The 20,862-nt window shown below is 34.0% G+C and overlaps 1 protein-coding gene across 1 annotated transcript in view; it reads left to right on the forward strand.

Annotated features, from left to right (window-relative positions):
- The window catches only part of HFM1 (helicase for meiosis 1), a 38,188-nt gene that overhangs the window by 15,522 nt on the left and 1,804 nt on the right, over positions 1 to 20,862 (forward strand). Inside the window, exons 16-34 of the mRNA XM_027814464.2 lie at positions 1,218 to 1,363; positions 2,848 to 2,942; positions 3,755 to 3,888; positions 4,813 to 4,860; positions 5,401 to 5,481; positions 6,084 to 6,175; positions 6,857 to 6,963; positions 7,056 to 7,103; positions 7,314 to 7,411; positions 7,496 to 7,627; positions 10,471 to 10,556; positions 11,556 to 11,639; positions 12,664 to 12,821; positions 13,522 to 13,625; positions 15,691 to 15,786; positions 16,214 to 16,332; positions 17,173 to 17,255; positions 17,412 to 17,521; positions 20,636 to 20,734. Of these exons, the coding sequence (XP_027670265.1) occupies positions 1,218 to 1,363; positions 2,848 to 2,942; positions 3,755 to 3,888; positions 4,813 to 4,860; positions 5,401 to 5,481; positions 6,084 to 6,175; positions 6,857 to 6,963; positions 7,056 to 7,103; positions 7,314 to 7,411; positions 7,496 to 7,627; positions 10,471 to 10,556; positions 11,556 to 11,639; positions 12,664 to 12,821; positions 13,522 to 13,625; positions 15,691 to 15,786; positions 16,214 to 16,332; positions 17,173 to 17,255; positions 17,412 to 17,521; positions 20,636 to 20,734 (1,920 nt within the window). The remainder of the gene's footprint in view (positions 1 to 1,217; positions 1,364 to 2,847; positions 2,943 to 3,754; positions 3,889 to 4,812; positions 4,861 to 5,400; positions 5,482 to 6,083; positions 6,176 to 6,856; positions 6,964 to 7,055; positions 7,104 to 7,313; positions 7,412 to 7,495; positions 7,628 to 10,470; positions 10,557 to 11,555; positions 11,640 to 12,663; positions 12,822 to 13,521; positions 13,626 to 15,690; positions 15,787 to 16,213; positions 16,333 to 17,172; positions 17,256 to 17,411; positions 17,522 to 20,635; positions 20,735 to 20,862) is intronic.

The following is a 20,862-nucleotide window of genomic DNA, read 5'->3' on the forward strand; positions in this document are numbered from 1 at the left end:
ACAATGTGAACATACATATGAACTACCACTGAAAGAATACAAAGTTGCTTATTGGTACTTAAGTCCTTTGAAATTTATAGTTTGTATGAATATTTCAGAATCATCTGAGATACTAGAATTACACGCTAGAATTCTACAGCTGAGGGGGGAATAAAAGACTATGGGGCATATTCCACTTTCTAGGTCTGTGAGTATGATGGGGGTAGGGTTTTAACACACCTTTCACAGATACTGCAAAGGGGGAAAATTCTTTGGTCTTGAAATACAGTGTATGTATACCCACTGTGTGTGTATGTGTATACATATGGACTGAAGCTCTGATTGTGCTCGTAAGTAACCTTTCTTCGCAACATTTTTATGGTTAGATCATTTTGCTTTGACAAATTTCCCGTTTTGCATACCATCACAATATGAAAAACAGTAATATTCTCAGAAAATGGTGTGGATATGCCTTTAGTTTAGGTTGGATTCTTCTTTCCTGATGTACCTATGGTTACTTATTTCAGTTACCCTTTCATTTCAAAAAAGAACTGGAAAATCATTAATATTTTGTTTTCCTAGTGGAATAGTTGGCTTTTATAGCTGGCTTTCCATGTTCAATTCCTGCCACCCCATATATTCCTTAGAGAAAGTAAATTAGAAAACATGAGTGTGAGATAATTTGCCACAAATTTGACTGGTGTTTTCCATGTGAGAGTATGCATTGGTAAGGTATTGTGACAGTATTGGTGGTGATTCTAGTTTGGTACCATGGATATAAACAATGGATGACTTAAAAAATAAATAAGTAAATCTATCTTAAAGGTATTGATCACTACAAAGCAAGATGAAGTCATGGCTATATTCAAATATCTATCCATGAAGAAACATGAATAATGGTTCTCAGTGTGTGTCTGTTAAATTGAAGACGGATTGGATTCTGGTTAATATCCAAATGTTAAGGAATGTTTAAATAAAAATATCTGGCATGTAATTTGTTAAATAACACTTGATAATAAATGAATACTGGTGATCAATCAGATACACAGGAATTATAATGCAAATGTATGTCTGTAATCTACATCTAATTCTTTGTGGTGCAGAACACCCACTGACTTCACTAGAAAATAAGAGCTTTTGGGAATCAAGAGTTAGTCACTTATTTGCTACTTATTTAGTGTCTGCCAGACATTTTGATGGTGTTCATCTTGCAATCGATATACTTTAATCTAATGTAGTTACTACTAGCACCTTAGCTATGGGAGTCAATCTACCTGCACATCTGGTGGTTATAAAATCCACAATGCATTATGTTGGAGGAGTGTTCCAAGAGTACAGTGAAACTGATATTCTGCAAATGATTGGAAGAGCAGGAAGGCCTCAAGTAAGTTAATGCTATATTATATTGACACTATCTATAGGCAGATCAGTAGAAACTATTATTGGCAAAGAAACTACACCAACAATTTTACTGCGGTATTTGATTTTTTTAAAGGGTTGTAATTAATAGTTAAATGACTTCTGGGTAACCTCTTGATTGACAAAGAAATGTTTGCTTTTGTATTGTCCATTAAAAAGTACTTCTTTGCTTTGCTGTGGAAAAAGATCTAAAGTTTACATTTGGCATACATAATGAATGTGGATTAGAGAAAAAGTAGGAAGTTGGCACACAACTTATAAACTGCATGATAAAAATTCTGGGATATTGAATAGTATAGAGAGCTATGTGCTTTTGTCCTCATAACATCAGAACAAATAACTTCTAAGTTAGAAGTGGAGTAGAGGGGGAGGGTCAGAAATACTATCTCCAAAAAACTATAATTCATTGTGCTTCCACATGAGGTTGCTGATGCCAAGAATGCTATGTATTAACAAGGCTTTAGACATTTATTTGCTTGTAAAAAGGAAGAGGGGGATTTAAAAATGGCTATTTTAATGATACCTCTTTAAAGTCTCCAAATAATTTATGTTAAATCTTAACACTTTAAAGTCTTCTAATTTTTAGATATGCAGATAAAGCCTAATATGGGAGATAGCTTACTTAACATCTGTCTCCAGAGGCTGCTTATGTTAGCCACTGTGGTGTCTTGCGTATATGACAGTATTTTATCTTGACCTAAGATCTAAAGTAGTGCAGAAATTCAATATTTGTAACCTCCTTAACTGATTTGGGTTTTTTTGCTAGAAACTGTAATTCAGAAAGATTTTAAAAGTTGTGACTCAGAATCCTAAGCCACTTTAACTTACTGAGTCAAGAACTGCAATTACCAAGATGTGCCTTTCAGTATTACATACACTAATCTGATCTTAAAAAATGCAAAAGTCAGGAAACTTCTTGTACGAAAACCAATAAATCAGTCTAACTATTTTTTCCATTACAAAAAAAAAAACCAAAGTGAGGTGACTTGAGAGTAGATGATGAAGATTATAAAAATTTATTATAAAAGGCTTGACTGTTCTTTCAAGACTTTCTAATGTTTGGGGATTAGTAAAGAGAATTCATGTCAGTAAATTATTTTCTGTAGTTGTGCTTAGGAATCCTTTCCTTAGCTGTGGATCTTGTAAAGAGGTCAATAACAGTTCAGATTTGTGCTATTTCTCAATATGTCTCTATGTGCATTATTAGCACATATAGGCTGGTGCACTGTCCTGTCTGCCAGCAGTGGCAGGAATCACGGATCCTGCTTGCTGCCCAAATGAATTAGAACTTGCAATTAAGTTAGAGAGGCCTTGGCATTCAACAGCCATTTCAACAAGGATTTTAAGAAAACAGTTTTAATGGTTCCAACAGATAAGTGATGCATATTCAACTGCATTTTTTTTGGTAAGAGCTAGAGAGCAATTTTTGTTTGTGGTTTTAATTTTCAGTTTGACACTACAGCTACAGCAGTTATTATGACTCGCTGGAGTACAAGGGAGAAGTATATACAGATGTTAAATGGTGCTGATATAATAGAGAGCAGGTAACAAAACATTTTTGTAACACTATATAGAAGTTAGCAATGTTTCATAGTTTCTACAGAATGTGGTTTTTTCAGGTGATTTTGGGGGTTTTTTTGGTCTGTTTAAAAGAAATTTAAAGAAAATCAAATCAAGCTCTTCAGAAGTTAACAACCACTGGTTTATCAGCTAAAAACATCTTTAGAACATCTTAAACAGAACAAACAAAAAAGAAACAAAAAAAAAGTTGTAGATTCCTGCTAGAGAACTGAAGAAACTGAAATAGTATATATTGTGAAGACAAAAATCAAGAATTGAACCCAGATTGTATCTCTGAATTTTCAGATGATAGAATCCTGAAAATACCAGAATACAGAATTCACTTCATGTGAACAGAATATCGAGAGAAATATGTAGGAAAGTTAGTACATTAAATGGTTAACCAGAAAATTTTGCTCATGCAATTTTGTTAAGGTTTAATTTTTCAAATATATTTAAGATATCAACATTGTGCTGTAACTTTTAAATGTAGGTAGCTTTGTTTTTGAAATAATTGTGAAACTTCGCAGTAGACAGGTTTTTTTGGTTTTGCTTGCTGCACCTTAAGCCATAATAAACAAATTACATTGTTGATTATTTACATATTCTTTACTGTTTTCTAATGATTTCACTGATTAAAGTTGACAGTAAAAAAAATCATTAAAAAATAAAAATTGTTGTGATTTTGGGTGAAGGGGGAGGGGTTTGTTTTGATTTGTTTTTTTCCCAAACAGTAGTTTTAGCACTTCTTGTCCTACTGATAGGTAAATATATTTACCTTTTTTTTTTTTCTTAGTTTGCACAAGCATCTTGTTGAGCACTTAAATGCAGAAATAGTGCTACATACTGTCACAGATGTCACTGTAGCTTTGAAATGGATACGATCAACATTCTTGTACATTAGATCCTTAAAAAATCCAGCTTATTATGGTTTGTTGTTTTTTTCTTTTTAATTGATCTAAATTACAATACTGGGTTGTGTTAGATCCATATTATTTCTTTCATTTTCTTATGGTCTATTGTTTTGTAAGGAGTTGAAAACAAGACGTGTGATATGGCCTGTAACATTTTTAGGAGCAACAGTTTCAGTTGCTTTAATATAAGTAATAGGAGTTTCAGCATAGTATAATATTTAAAAACTATGAAGAAGCCATTTACAGCTTCATAATGATTTATTTCTTTTGATCTTAGTACACTGGACCATGTATTAATGCAGTATCAAGCCATACTGTACTTTTCAGCATGAATACGTAATCTGCTGCTAAGAAAAAAAAATTGTCTAATATTTCATAGTTTTTCTAAAACAAATATTCAATAATCTTAATGCTGGTGTCTTCAGTTTGTCTTACCCAGAACAGCCTTTCAGTCCCCAACCCTGACCATAACTTGGTTCCTGGCTACTTGCTCTGCACCCGATTATGAAGTCATTGGTCGCTTGCTGGAGACTTTTTTTTTAAGGATTTGTAGATGGGACTGGAACATAGGACATCTAGTACTTGAATGGATGTTACATCATTTTAGGTGGCTTCCTATATTCTAAAATAGGAAAACTCTACATGTGAAGTTGCTCACTGATATTTGTGCAACTTTTAGGACTCTGATATTTTACATAGGGGAATATCTGCAGCTTTTACCTTTGCACATCAGTTCTAACAGTCACTCACTGATACATAGATACTTACATTATGTAAGGATTTTGACTTGTTCCCAATGTAATAAATCCTTACAAATTTTTGCCTTTGGGGTATCTGTCTGGCTCCCAGAAAATCAGCAGATCAGTTTTGATGGGTAATGATATTGAGGAGGAAGTATGTCATTGTATTAGGTTAAAAAGCCTTTCATCTTTTCATGAAGGTTTTTCATCTGGTTTGGATAAAATTGGAATTGAAGCAAAATTACAAGGTAAGTGGCTTTTAAGCTTTTTTTCAATAAAATGTTATGGTTTAGGGCAGGTTCACCCATTAATTTCAATAGATCCATTCACAGAACAAATGTAATTTACTATGTTGTGCTGTTGATTTTATTTAATTATTAATAGTTTTGAAACACTATCAATACATTTTGACTGGTGGAAAACTTTTCCTTGTATAGAGGAAAAAAATTAAATGCCTTTATCTACCTCATTGCCATATACATACTTAGAAATAGGGAGCAGAGCACTTTAATTGTGATGCCTGTCATTCTTCCTAATTTTCCTTTGATTGATTTCGTTTGCTTTCATTAATTTCTGTTACTATACTTGCAAAAACCTATACTTTTCAAGGCAGAAGTTAACCTCCAACTTTAATAGAAGTAGGATCACATTCTTAAACTCTTGCTTCAGTTCACTGGAATTACTTGGGTATACATTCATTGCAATCTGATGGTGATGTTTCTGACTTGTACATTGATAAGGTTTTTTTGTTTGTACTAAAAATGCATATGTTGTCAAATTGTTGACAGAACTGTGTTTGAAGAACTTAAATGATTTGTCATCTTTTGATTTGATCAGGATGGATGAAGCAAATAATTTCAAACCAACAGGTAACACTTAAATGAACTAATTTTCAGAAGTGACGTTGAGGTAGTAGTGAACTACAAAGGGTCATAGGAGTATACATTAACAGGAGTACACACATATAGTAGAGAGTAGAATCTGAGAGACTGTTTGACTAGAATATATGAGCAAGTTTCTTTAACAATTCATGGAAGTTCATTTGTTTAATATTGATCCATGAATAGATCTTCTCTTGTTGCTGGAAATTTTGTTGTGGTTTAGGAGAAAATTACAGAATGTTACCACAGGATCATTGGATGTGACACAGGGCAATGAAGGACACATTTTATCACTAACTCCTTTTCCCTACAATCCTCTGCTAGAGGTGGTTGTCTTCTCAGCAACCACAGTTCAGCCTGGCATATTCGTATGAATTTATCTCTATTGGAGAAAACTGTAACTGATGCATGTTTCTTTCTGGCACTCTATGATGGGGTTAGTCTTATCCATCAGACAGCTGGGGGCAATAACGTGCTGAGTCAGTGGTGGTAAATCTCATAGAGCCCTGTAATAAGAAAATTAATTTGATTTTGCGACTTAAAAAAAATACTTGGCATATTTTTTTTTAAGTTATATTCTTCTTTTACAGAGACTGGAAGATTAATGGCCTGGTATTATATTGCATTTGATACAGTGAAACAATTTTTCACAATGAAAGGAACAGAGACATTAAATGAATTGGTAATGTTAACTTTTTCAAGAAAATTTACATATGTTCAATTGATTTTGAACATATTCAAAGATAAGAAGCAGAAGTTCTTATTTCCTTTAAAGAGCTCAGGCTTTGTTTATATAAAGTTTTGGAGAATACATCTAATTAAATGTCACATGGAGTATTTTTGAGGCTTTGTACTTTCAGATCTTTTCATTTCCAACTCTTTCTCCCCTCACTAACCTTGCTTATAAAGATGTAAAGTTACTGAAGCTGTTTTGTCTATGTATTAAAAACTACTGGTTTGTGGTTCAGTAGTTATTTCTTATTGCAAAAACCAGCTACATGGAGAGCAGATTTTACTTTTAAAGGAATGTTATTGTCTTTATGTTTTAAGTAATTTTCCTCTGTCAGATAACAGGTTGTTACTGCCACTGTTAAGTCAGAAAAGACTTTTTTTTTTTTTCAAACAAATACCATGGTAGAACAGATTGGCCATGAAAAAAAGGAATGCCTCTTCTCCTATGGCTATCTTTGTTGCTGAAGTATGAAGAAAGTGCAATACATAACAGATAGTAAAAACAATTTATATTTGTCTTGTACGCCATGAAGTGTTAGCAGTGTGGTTGATTTAAAAAAAAAAAAAAAGTTGGAAGTGGAAGAAAAAGTGGCAAAGAAAAACAATTAATAAAAAAGTTAAATTGTTACAGATTACAATGATCTCCAAATGCACAGAATTTCTGGATGTCAAGTTAAGAATAAATGAAAAGAAAATACTGAACACTTTGAATAAGGACAAGGACAAAATAACTATCAGGTATAAAAAAAATAAATACATTGAAAAAGGAAAGTATCTTTTTAGCTATAAATAAAATGAATAGCAGAAAATATGTATATTTTTGTGTATAGGTTTCCATTGGTGGGGAAGATAAAAACAAGAGAAATGAAAATAAACTGGTAAGTATTAGATTGTGTTGTTACTTTTTATTGAAAAGCTGTCATTTTATGGCTGTTGGAGTCCCTGCTAAAATTTGTACTGTTTTATAGATCAGACCTTGTATTTCATTGTTTCTATTCAGAATTTTATTTTGTTTTCCAGTAGAAGCTTTTATGTTATTATACTTTTCTCACAGTATGGCTTGTATACCAAAAAAAATTTTTTTTCAGTCTTATTCAGGCTCAGCTAGGATGTATTCCCATTCAAGACTTTACTTTGACACAAGATACTGGCAGAATATTTAGAAATGGCTTAAGAGTTACTCGATGTATGGTAAAATTTAATACTTTTTGTTCTTATAATAACAAGCTACATTTTATTTGATTAATACAAGTCAACCTTATTTTTACAGGGTTATCTGACTTTTTGGCATCATGTAAGGACAACTTTTCTGCTTTATTAAACTCTGTGATTTTAGCAAAGTGTTTCAGGTGCAAACTGTGGGAAAATTCACTTCATGTGTCTAAACAATTGGAAAAAATCGGTAGGTACTAGTCAGAAATTAGAAAGGTGTAATCTGATAGAGAATCAAAACTCATAACTAGCCTAGTAATTTCTGGGATGTCTGCTTCCATAATTAAATGGGTTTCCTAATTATGCATTTGCCACAGTGAAGTACCACAGTTATCAGAGTAGTCTGTCCTGATAAAAGATAAAAGTAATCAATTTAGTAATTTTCTTCAGGCTTTCAAAGTATTTCACAGTTGTTCTTTTTTCGTAATGTTCATCTCAGTATCTTGAGCATATTCCACATTTGTGTGATTGCACGTCTCTGACTAGGCTATGCCTTCCTTTCCAAACAGCTGTCACTGTAGGTCCTGTTACTCATATCTATGAAAGCTCTTTAACTTGCATTGACGTGGATAGGAATCATGAAATAGAAATAAATTTACTGTGCATGGAGTTGTTATACACGAGGATCACAAGTTTCTAATTATCATCTTCCTTTTACTGTATCCTGTTACTGAATGAACTTCTAGCTGGAAATACAGACTTGTCATAATTACTTGAAAAGAAGTTGAGAAATTTTGGAGTCCTCTGTATTCCAAAAATGTAGTTATACTTGTTTGAGATAAGAGTATAGCTTCCTGCTTTGATGTCTGGTCTGATCATACCTTCATGCTTTCAGAATTCACTGCAATGTTCTCTGTATTTCTTTAAAGACACATCTGCTCTGTATGGAACTTTATAATACAGAGGTCTGAAAGTTTGAGAATACCTAAACCAGAGGATCCATATGGTGCAGTACATTACAGCCTTGCCAGCTCAGCTCAGAAGCTGTATTGCTTCATTCATGTGGATTCAGAGCAAGGGACAGGGCTTGTTAGCTTGTGCACAGCACAGTACAGTGTGGTGGGAACCCATTTCCACTGCTGGATCTGTGCCAGCGTGCACACGGTCAGCTGAGGGATCTACTTTATTTTCAGCATTTCTAGGGGGTTAGGATAAGTGAGATAGACATGGCATTTGCAGTATAGACAAATCGTTTCCTGTATGTTATATTCAATAGAATAAAGTCAGGTTTAATTTTTCACTAATGGAAGTGCTATAGATACACATCTCTTTTTTTATTTTTTTTTCTTATGCTGTTGTTGCTTTTGCAGCATATATTACAAAGAATTACTAACTTTAAAAGTTCCATTTGTTCCACCCACAGACTTCTTTTGAACTGTCTGCTGGCAGTTCACTCTCTTTTCCTGAATCACATGTTGCACTGATGCCTCTTCTTGACCTCCGTGATGCTATGGCTGCTAAGCCTATTCTATGTCTTTGTGAAGTTAAGTGAATTGTTTAAGCTCACAGAAATTTACTGATACCATGTAATGTATTCAGAAGTCCCAATTTTTTAAACTTTTATCTCAGTATGTTGGTTTTTTAATTTTTTTAAAAAAAAGCCTTTAGTGATCAGTATTTCCTTTATAAGATTGACTGTTCTTTAACTGACATTTGTCCTTAACTGAGATTGAGGATTCAGTTGAATTCTTACTGCATTTCTACAACTATCTCAATTTTTTACTCTTGTCCAGTAATGATGCTTCCTCTTGTTGCTGTATGATATGCTTGATTGTCATTTCTTATTCTGGTACACAGGATAATGATCAGTTGCTGTACAGGATTTTACCACCTTTACTACTTTTTCAGTTTGATTTCCACCTCTGTTTTTTTCTTGTTCAGAAATAGATAAAGACAAAGGGAAAAAAAATCTTATTCATATTGTCTTCACTTGGTGGGAACCCTTCTGCCATTTTAGGAATTATGGCAAAAGAACCAGTCTGCAGTTTCACTTACAAAGAAACAAGGCACCAACCTTAACTAGAGTAGCTGTGGAAGTAGTATGTGAGAATCTTCAGTCTTCAGATTGTTTGCAGAGCTTTTGCAAAGGAGAGGGGTGATGGCAGAAGATGCTTTTCCTAAGTCAACCCCAAAAGATGTTCAAATATACATAAAAGGACAAAAGATCATCTGTTTCTCTAAATTATTAATTCATGAGTTGGAATGAGTAAGATTGCTTTAGTGTCTTCCAAGAAGCAACCCATGAGTCTTTTGAGAGGTTTTCCACTTAATTTTCAGATCTGTTTTACTGTTTCTACATAATTATGTATGAAGAATCCACATGAGTATTGGTACTGTCTTTTGTCTACAATTTTTGCAGTTATTGTAGTAGTCTGTAGTTCCAGTTAAGGGAAACACCCTTTCATACGCTGTGATGACAAAGTCTCACTGGAAGTTTGAAAGAACTGGGAATCATGAAGAGGAATAAGATTGTATGTGGAATTCTCTGCCAGTCTACTTTTGTGGCAGATAGGGCATAGGAAAATTTTTTGCTAAATCTGCAGACTCCTAGAAAATTATAATAAATATTTTTTGAGGGAATTTCACTATTAGCTTGCTCACAACACATTGAGATCCTTGTGACTTGAACATACTTACAGTTTCTTAGGTAGGGAAAAAATTCTGAATGTTGTGTAACTTGATTTTTCCATCATGTATATGCAGAACACGTTTCTTGACTTTTGTAGAAAGTGATCTAAAATCTGTTTTACTCTAGAAAATGTAACTAAAAATTTTCAGTATTGAAATACCAAATGTTTTCATGTTTGATTTGTATTGCATTTCTTTTTCTCTTTGCTAATGGATAAGTGAAATTAAATAATATTAAATATTTCATCAACTGAACAGAAATTTAGTGATTTGCTTTGCAGAAGTCTGGGACAAACATACTGCAGAATGATTTCTGCTTTGGTTTTACCTGTTATAATGCAGTTGAGAATAATTTGAGGTTAGTGATTGTCATTTAAAAGCATAAAAAACTTAAATTTTTCACAGGTGTATCACTGTCAAACATTATGGTAAACGCTGGGCTGACATCATTTAAGAAAATAGAAGACATAAATGCGAGGGAACTTGAATTGGTAATCTATTATATAATATAATATACTATTTAGTAAGGAAAATATTGATTATTAATAGTGTTACCAGTAAAAGCAGCATTGTTAATATAGGTCTGCTATATGATTGTCAGCAAAATTGAGTGGTTTAAGTCATTTATTCATTTATACTAGTAAATTTAAAAAAGTATGTGGCTACTGCTATTTTTCCTTGAAAATGTGTGTGATGTTTTGTTCTAGCAAATTTTATGTGGATGATTTCACTGATTTGGCTGGTTTTGGAAAGCAGTTGCTTAAGTATGTAGAATTTCATCATTAACATGCTTTGAAACAAAGGGCAATATGCATTTCCCTTTTAGGACTTAGAAAAAAATTAAAAAGGCAATATGTATTTATAGTTTCTCTTAATGTATGTTAATGATAACAATCCTGAATTTCCATTATTGCTAGTTTTAGTTACAGATAGTAATAGAATAAAATTCTTCTGAATCATCTATAATGCACTTCTTATTTTAGGGAAGTTAGCTTTTACCCCAGGATAAAATCTTTGGCTCTTGGTTCCTTTTCTGAGGAAACTTTTTCCTGTGTTCTGGAAGATATAGTGGATTTCTAAAGGAAACTGATTTTACTTGGGTTTCTCTGTTTTGGCTTTAGGAATTTGATTTCTGTTTTCTGCCTCCTTTTGCATTTTTCCTGTCATTAATTTTATTTTTGTTAGTTTTGATTGAAGCTAGGGCAACATGGAAAAGCCACCTCATATAAAACTTGAGTAGTCAGGTTTTGAGGTCATTGGATAGTTCGGTGGCCGTTACCTGAACAGAAGTGGTAGCAATATGAAAAAGTATTGGAATTTTCTTTTGGTTATGTTGCTGTTCTGGACATCTCTAACAGTAAAGAACCAGGAGTGATAAGGGCTTTTGTTGATAGTATCATTAGTACAATGGCTTTGGTTCCTTAGATTTACATTTCTGTTGGCATCTCTGATCAGCTGGATGTTTCAGAAACAAAAATAAATCTTTGCAGATTTTAAACAGACATCCTCCTTTTGGAAACCAGATAAAAGAATCTGTTTTGCACCTTCCAAAATATGAACTGGACATTGAACAGGTAAATGTTTTTTTATTTATTTTATGTTTTTATGCTGATATTATGAAATGAAAGAGCAAATACTAACTATAAGAAATTTTGAGCCTTCACTGATAGAAGATCACACAATATTTGTTGCCTCCTTCCACCTTAGTGTGTATAACCAAACTTCTAAACACTGAAGGAGAGCCTTGGAATAGACATTTCCTATAACACAATAGTGTGTCTCTCATTAATAGCGGTTTATGTTACAGATGTAAACCAGTATATTCCACATTCTAGCTTTGTATGTGAGTCTAAGAGGTCTGGTCTATCTTGAATATAAACAAATACTAGGGACAGAAAAACGTCCATATAAAACTTACTGAAGAAGCATGAAGTCATGTTTATCTTCTACATCACACTTAGGAATATAGAGAAACAGTAAATTATGACATTAACCTAGCTGGTGCCCTTTGAAAAGAAGGGTGCAATTCCATATGCAATCAGGAGCTTTGAGGTTCAGGTATGCATTTTGTCTTTAAACAGGTCACATACCCACCGTACCTCTCTGAAATGCAAAATCTGAAAAATAGCCTTAAAGTGTCTCATGAAGTTTGTATAAATAAAGACACCTTTGAAGTTAAAAACTCATTAAATGTGTGAAATTGTGTTATAGCACAATATATATCTATTTTAGATCTCTAAAGTTATTCTCAGAAGAAAGTTTTAACAATTATAAATGTCTTACAGAGGAATGTTGGGATGCCAAAATATACCTTGTTCTCTTCTTACATCGTTTTCTTTGCATTTAACAGAGGATGATTTTTCCAAAGGCTTAATGTAGAATGCCTTTTATTTTCAATACTTTTTCAAATGTAGGATATTCAGTTATGGACAAGTTTTTCTGAGACACTACTATACAGTAATAACAAAAATTGTATCACAGATTGAAATTGAATTGAGCTTTTGTGCTTGTATCAACAGTTAGGAATTTATGGAAGGGCGTATATTTTACTTTGCATATTTTATTAGTTATGTCATCTTCTGTATAATTTTTTCCTAGCTTCCAAAATACAGTGATACATTGGCTGAAATCTTAGTAACTGTCAAATTAACAAACTATGAGCAGCTACAGACAAAGAGAACCGCAACAGACTTTCATTATGTTACGTTGGTCATAGGAGATGCTGACAACCGAGTCATTTTTAATCAGAAAATTATGTATGTATGATCAGGTTTTTTGCCTCACATTTCTTAAGGGTATTGACTTTTAATCCTTTCTGTGACTTGCAGTTTTTGCAATAATTTCTACTGATGACAAATGGTACAAAATTATTCTTTATCCTATAGTATTTTCTAGTCACTGTTGTCATTTAAAATGCTGCACAAGATTCAGACACCTGCAAAACATGCCAGTGTGCTTGTCAGTAGAGTGTACATCTTTGTACAACACTGATGTCATATTATAGAAGTCATAATAATTTCCACATAAATGCAGAACAAGTAAAATACCTGTTAAAAAGATAGATTCTCAAGTTGCTACTTACTCTTATTGGCTATATTTCTTTAACTATATCATATTGTCAATTTTTTTTTTCACTCAGAGATGGAATTAAATTCTCCAGTTGGCTAAGATACTCTTTGAGCAAACAGGAAAGGAGAAACAAAATCTTTTCCAACTGTGTGACCTTTACGTGAGTTCTGGCCAAAGTCTGGCACTCTTGGCAGAACTGAAACTGATCTGCAGGATCCTGGCTCTCTGATGGCCATAAATCATATATTATTGGAAGGTTATTCTTAGGCCACTTATCAAACAAGAACTAAAACCAAATAAAAGCTCTTTCACTTGGTTACAGGTGCCGTAGCATACAGTCTTGTGTTCATTGTCTGTGTCTAACAAAACTTTACTGATACATTACAGGGATTCTGTGCTGCTGAAAACTGGAAATTGGACAAAGAAAATTGAAGTGAAAAGAGCTCTTAAATCAGAGGACATTAGTATAAATTTAATTAGTTCTGATTATGGTAGGTTGATGGGTATGCTTATAATTTTAAAACAAATGCAGTAAAATTTTGAATAAATTGTTAGAAGACTATATCAGGATGAAAATATAATAAAATTAACTGATCTGGAAACAAAACTATATTACATGTTTTTTTACTGACTTGAGTATTATCTAGAAGTCCTAATTGCATCTGTTTCATTTACTAGCATATTAATGAACTGGGAAACATCAAAACTGCTACTAGGAGATAGTATCTTTCTTTGTTGATGCAGATTAGAATTTTCTTTTGCCCTTCACCTTCAAGTTGAATTAACTTTCAGTAGTGATAACCTATTGATAGGTTATTTATGCTGGGAAGAGCTGTCTTTGTGAATGGTTAGGTTTTGCATTGCGATAAAAAAGTATTAGATATGGATTCATCTCTACTACTAGCAAGAAATTTCTACAATGGAAAATTTTGTGCCTTAACATGTGTAGATTTAAACATTGGTCCCCTCAGTGTCAATTTCCATTGAATTGGAACTATAGCAGCAGATGAGGAGAGACAGTGGTGACCTTGAAACACAGAACTTTGAAATACAATTTGAAAATAGACTGGCTGTATTACAGGTGGGGCATGATGACAGAATTTAAAGAAGATTGCTGTGTGCTAGATTAACTGAAGTGTATTTGCTGCTTTCATGATAAACATTGAATATTAAGACTATTGCAATAATCAAGTCTGGAATAATCTGTATTCCTATGGCTAAACTTGTGGCTCAGGAAAAAGGAGTTTTTCTAACCAAATAAAGATGAAGAAAAAATAGTCCTTTTATTACTACTTAGCTGTCTACATGTTGTACTGAGTTCATTGAAACTCAAAACAACAGTTAATTTCTCTGAAATTGGTAACAGTGAAGTTAGATTAAAAGCAGGTCTCCTTAGTCTCTACTTATTTTAAAATCTGTTTCAAACTTGAAGGAAATCTCTCATTTTTAAAAAGCCTGTGTGGTTTTCCAGCAATATTTGCCTAATAAAAGACAAAAATACTATTTTACAAATGGTCTCTTATAGCCTGATATGAATCTTAATTAGAACTAGAACCATTATTAGCATCCAGCTTCAAAAGAACTATCAACATACTCAACTTTGCCTGTGCAGAGCTGGTGATACTCTTTTAACACAGACTGTAGTACAATTTTAAAGTTAAAATTACATCAACAGTGCAAAACCATAGATAAATGTAGTTTTAAAACAATACAGAAAAATTGTGTTCGAGGGCCTAATTTTATTACTCATCTGGTAACCATGTCTTTAATTCTGAATGTTTGGATTCATTAATCTCTGTCATAAAGAATCTGTTCATATGATAGTGTGCTTTCAATGCTACATTATCTTAACAAATTTCCATGATCTTTTAATAACAGTTATACTTTCTTAAACTCTTTAAAAAAACTGAAGGTAATCAGTAGTTTAGAAACAGTTAGTAGCAATTCTAAATATGTTTGTCTTTTTTCAAAGTTGGCCTTGATATACAGCAAGCATATAAAGCCTTTTACTTAACACCAGAAAAAGTGGGAAGTAAAGTGATTACAAATCAAAAACTGAAAGCTGAGTCTTCACTTGATATGTATTGTGGTTCACCACAAAGTCTGCCAGCAGCAAAAGTAGATTCAGGTAAATGATCAGATCAGAACATCTGGTTAATAACAAAGTCAACAGAAAATTGAATTTTGCTTTCAGTAGAGAGCTAGGTCTTTATTTATCCATACTGGTTTTATCTCAAGTATAATAAATACGATGATGCTGCTTCCGCTTGTCAAGTACTGCAGTGCAGTTCTTTGATGAATTTGAAATTAAGAAAAATTGTGGATGTTTGGTATCTAATATTACTGTTTGAATTTGAGCGTGTCATAATGCCTCTTTTTCAATAGCATTGATTAATTTCTTTCAAATTACATTGTTTGAGCAGCCCAAAGTTTTGTTGAAGGCAACAAAATTCTAGTGACCCAGATTACTTCTAGCCCATCTTTTACTGCATGAAGTACTCCCTCAACAATACACATGAAATAAAAAGTGAGCATTTATGTATTATGCTTATCTAGGAGACAGATCTAAACAAGGGATTACTTACAAGAAATATGGAAACAGAGAATGCAACCATCGCTGTAAAAATAAAGATGCATGTGGACATGACTGCTGTGAGTTTCATTAAATCTACTATTTCTATTACTTTTAGACGAATATAATTTAGAATAGCTTAATTTACACCAGTAGCTACATTAACAGAAGCAATGTAAGCCAGAGAGTCTGGCCTGCATTGTTGCTACGATACAGTCATAAAAGCAGTAATAAAAAGCTTTTTCAAAAACACTTTTATGGGCACTAAAATGATCAATAATATTTTTCAGAACCTCTAGCATATGATTTAAGATCAATGTCAAAGAGCAAATGTTACACTTTTATATAAAAATTTGTGCATTAAATCTTTTAATTAGTGTGTTAAATCTTTTAGGATCTTTGAATAGAAGATACTAAGCTTGATGGCAAAGTTTCCATTGATCTGGAAAGATTTAGGATTTATCCTTTCTAAGCTAAACTGAAGATTATTTTAATTCCATTTCTCAGGTAAAACTGGAGTACCTCAAAAGTCTGAGACAAACGGAGATTCAAAGTTTTCTTTGTACCTAGCTGATTTAAGGAGCAGAAACTCAATTTCATCTGTACCCCCAGTAAAACGGTTAAAGGTTCGTTTGAGTACAGTCAGCCGTTGAATAGACTTATTTTAATCTGTTATGTATTTGTACACATTGTTTGCAGAGATAGTTATATAACTAAATATGAACATCCAAGTTTGTCTTTTCTGTGTGGAATGCAAAAAGGAAAGAAGTACAAAAGTAAAGGTCTGTGAATCTTTTGAGAGGTTCTGTTGCTGTTTGGAGCACTTCCAACGGTCCACTTCTGTGCATGTGCTCTTCAGTTTTACTTTTATGGCATTGGATAGATTGTGGTGGGTGAGGTACAGAGGCATCATTGGAAGGTACTGTACTGTGACTTGGTTTTGGCAAAGTATGACCCAAATGAAAACAAATAGTGGTATTTATCAGAGTAATGCTACTAAGAGATCTTTTTGCATTGACAGGTAGATCCAATTCTTTATAAAAAACCCAACCATGTTAGCTTTTAACCTCTGAAAGATTCCATGGATTATACTTTATCCCTTTGAATCTAGTACTAAAATAGCTCTTTCTGCAGCAAGAATGGCAGTTGAGATGTTGGAATGTTTTATTTCCTCCTCACAGTTTTGTTTGCTTGTTTGCAATAAAGAATGATTTAGCCTATAGCTGATACAGATGAGAGTGATAACCAGTCTCACTTTGCCAGGGTACTTGAAGAACTCCACTAGAAGCATGTAATTCAAGCCTCTTTAACTGATTACATTAGATATGCAGACCTAAGAAAGATTTTCTGTGTGATCTTTAAAAATTATGCTAACTGATACAGTATAAATTATGTCATTAAGACTGTTAAAAAATTGTTTTCAATATGTTTATATCTTACCAGTTACAATAATCTGCTTTCTTTAGATGCAGATGTTAAATCAAGCTCAAAATGTGGATCTCCAGCAATTTGTTTTTACACCTAAATCTTTGTTGCCAGCATTGCCAAGGTACTGAATAGCATAAGTAATAAAAAAGAAATCTGTCTTATTTTAGGTAGTATGTGAAGTTGTAACAACTAAAAACTGTTTTCTGAACAAAATTATTTTGCAACTTTCTGCAACTGTTTTACTGACATGTCACTGATTTTATTTTCTTTTTAATAGGTCTAGCAATAAACAGTCATCTTCTTCACCTTCAGTGGACCAGGTAGATAATGTTAATAACTTAGGAGTACCTCAGCAACAACTGCAATCCTGGAATTATGGAAAGATTAGTAAGTTATTGCTAATGTTTGAAATTATGATTTTCACTATTTTGATTTGAATATACTTGTAAGCTCAAACTGGCTGAAATCGCTACAGCAACAAGTGTAGCATTATAGAACACTGAATGTGTAGGGAAATGTAGTGGCCTTAATTGGCTTTCTTTCTGGTGTTGGTAAGAATTTCTAATGTAGATCTAAGCATCTAAAAGTACCTTTAAATAAAACATTAATGACTGAATCAAAAACAGCAGGGTCCAAATCTACAAATACTTCCTGAAAGGTATGACTGTAATGTATTTCCACTGAATCCACTTGTAATGCAGGGGATTATACATATAATTATATCTATACATTTTCTTATTTTTCTTTTCTGCTGGAAGAAGTTAGTGAAACATGAGCTGTTGTTTGGTAGTCGATAAAATGTGACCGTTCAGTAACTGAGTTCATAACTAGCAAAACATCTCCGTCTGGAAGCAAATTTCCTCTTTCTGTTTCTTTTCCACTGGAAAGGCCACAAATGTTTTTACATTTGGTGTTAAATGATCAGTCTTCATTATCAGTATATAAATATGATGTTCTCCTGCCGGTATTACTTTGCTATTTTATTTGTTGACAACAGATTGATGTGAATAATGTTTTGTTTAATTTGGCTAATAAGTAGCAGTTCTGATGTTAGGTCATACTCAGACATAGAAGGAACACTGAGCTGAAATGAATTGAAACATTACCTTGTTCATATCTCCTTAAGTGTTGTCAGCTATACTGTGTAATTTTAACATCTTTATCAGTGATGTGAACAGTGGGATTGAGTGCACCCTCAGTGCACCAAGCTGTGTGCTGCGGTCAACATGCTGGAGGGAAGTGTTGCCTCCCAGAGGGACCTTAACAGGTTTGAGAGGTGGGCCTGTGCGAACCTCATGAAGTTCAACAAGGCCAAACACAAGGTCCTGCACATGGGGTAGGGCAACCCCAAGCACAAATACAGGCTGGGCAGAAAATGGATTGAGAGCAGCCCTCAGGAGAAGGACTTGGGGTGCTGGTGGACAAGAAGCCCAAGATGACCCAGCAATGTGCATTTGCAGCCCAGAAAGCCAACCATATCCTGAGCTGCATCAAAAGAAGCATGATCAGCTGGTCAAGGGAGGTGATTTTCCCCCTCTACTCTGCTCTCGTGACACCCACCTGGAGTACTGCATTCAGTTCTGGGGCCTTCAGCTTAAGGAGGACATGGACCTGTTGGCACGAGTCTATAGGAGGGCCACAAAGATGGTCAGAGGGCTGGAGCTTCTCTGCTATGAAGATAGGCTGAGAGAGTTTGGCTTGTTCAGCCTGGAGAAGAGAAGGCTGAGGAGACCTTGCAGCTGCCTCCCAGTACCTAACGGGGGCCTACAGGAAAGCTGGAGAGGGACTTTTTACAGGGGCATGTAGAGACAGGACAAGGGGGAATGGCTTCAAACTGAAAGAGGGTAGGTTTAGATTAGATACAAGGAAGAAATTCTTCACTATGAGGGTGGTGAGGCACTAGAACAGTTTGCCCAGAGAAACTGTGGATGCCTCATCTCTGGAAGCGTTCGAGGCCAGGCTGGATGGGGCTTTGAGTGACCTGGCTGAGTGGAAGGTGTCCCTGCCCATGGTAGGGGAGTTGGAACTAGATGATCTTTAAGGTCCCTTCCAACCCAAACTGTTCTATGATTCTATAATTTCATTTTTACTTAATATTTTGACGATGACATTGTAATCCTATTCCTTTAATGCTTCATATTTTCCTGCTGTAGTTGCTATGTAGTCTTAAGATGGAAGACCATAGCATAGCCATACCATCAGTTGCTGGTGGGGGTGCAGGGAGGGGAGCAGGCAGTTAGTGTGTGATATGATTGTGTTAAAAGAGTAAAGTCATGGGAAGACAGATAGATGTTCCAGTGTACCAGTATAGCTGTAGTCTGTGCTCAAGCATGTCTTGAGGCAAATCATACAGGATGAAGAGGACATAGCAGATACTGCTAATTAAAAAACATCTCCATTGAACAGTAGCAGAAAAGGTAACCCAGGACATATTGATTGGGCTGGCTGCATTTAAAAAAATGCACCAAATATAGTTCTAATGAAGGCATCAGTTTATATGATTTTTATAGCATTAACTGCATCTGTAATATGGTATCTTGCCATTCCATAAAAAAAGTAGGTACTTAAGAATATACTGTGAAATTGTAGTCACCTAAACCTATAATTTATTTAAAATCTGTATGTCTGTGACATAATGCGCCATGCTGACTGTGCACATCCAAAATTACAGTAGCAGTACCTTCCTGATGTTGCCAGTGTCTGTGGAACGGGATTTTTGATTTGAGCCTGTCCTCCTCCCCCTCTGTTGAAAGGGAAACCTGGATCTCTCAGGAAAACCTGGGTTTCTTAGGCATATTAGAGCCATGAAAACAGAATGAAGATTACAGCACTGTCTGATGCTGGAGGATAGTATGGCAGAAGGCAGATAGGAAAAAAATAGCAGAGAAAATTGTATTGATGATGAAAAAAGAGAATAGAACAAACAAATGGGAAAGAAAGAGAGTAAGAGAGGAAACAGGAAAGCAGTCTTTGCACCAGAAAAAAAGTATTTAAAAACATTAACTATCACATTTTAATTAAGAATTCTAACAACAATGCTTAAAAATGTGTTTGTCATGATTAGTTCTTAGGCATTAGATGTACAGGAAGAAGACAGCGTTCAGAGTGTTTTGGAAAACTGGAGAGAAGAAAGGACTGAACCAGAAGTATTAAATTTGGATCAAACAATGCTTCTGACAAAGGCAAAGAATGACATTGCAGTGATTTTTATAAGGCCTGTTTTTCTAGAATCTACATTGAGACTACCTTTTCTCAAAATAACGCTGAGGAAAAAGTGCATATGTGACAATCCTCTTTTCAATAGATTGAACAATTGGTTATAAAAGAGAAAAGTTTTTGTTGTGCTTGTCTATTACAAATGTGTTGCAGCTTTCTCTTGGAAACATTCAGTGTTTGTGAGTGAGAAGAAGCAAGAAACAATGGCATAAAAAAAAATAAAAGCTTAAAAATCTTTAATGTATAACTTGATGGATACTCATGAAAGCAGATGTTGTTTTTCAGATGGTTTGCATGTGGACTTTGAACTGAGAGATGATGTTTGGGATGATATTGATGACGAGAAATTAGTATTTGCTAGCAATTTTGCCAGTAGAGAATTAGGTAAGGTTATTTTAACAGAATTCTTTGTTTCCTATGTACAAATTATTTTATAGGCTATTCTTTGAGAATAATTCATTACAGTATGCAATGAATAGAACTACCTGAAATTTTTTGGTTAATTGACTTGA

This window comes from Falco cherrug, chromosome 12 (genome assembly GCF_023634085.1).
Source record: "Falco cherrug isolate bFalChe1 chromosome 12, bFalChe1.pri, whole genome shotgun sequence".
NCBI classification, from domain to species: Eukaryota; Metazoa; Chordata; class Aves; order Falconiformes; family Falconidae; genus Falco; species Falco cherrug.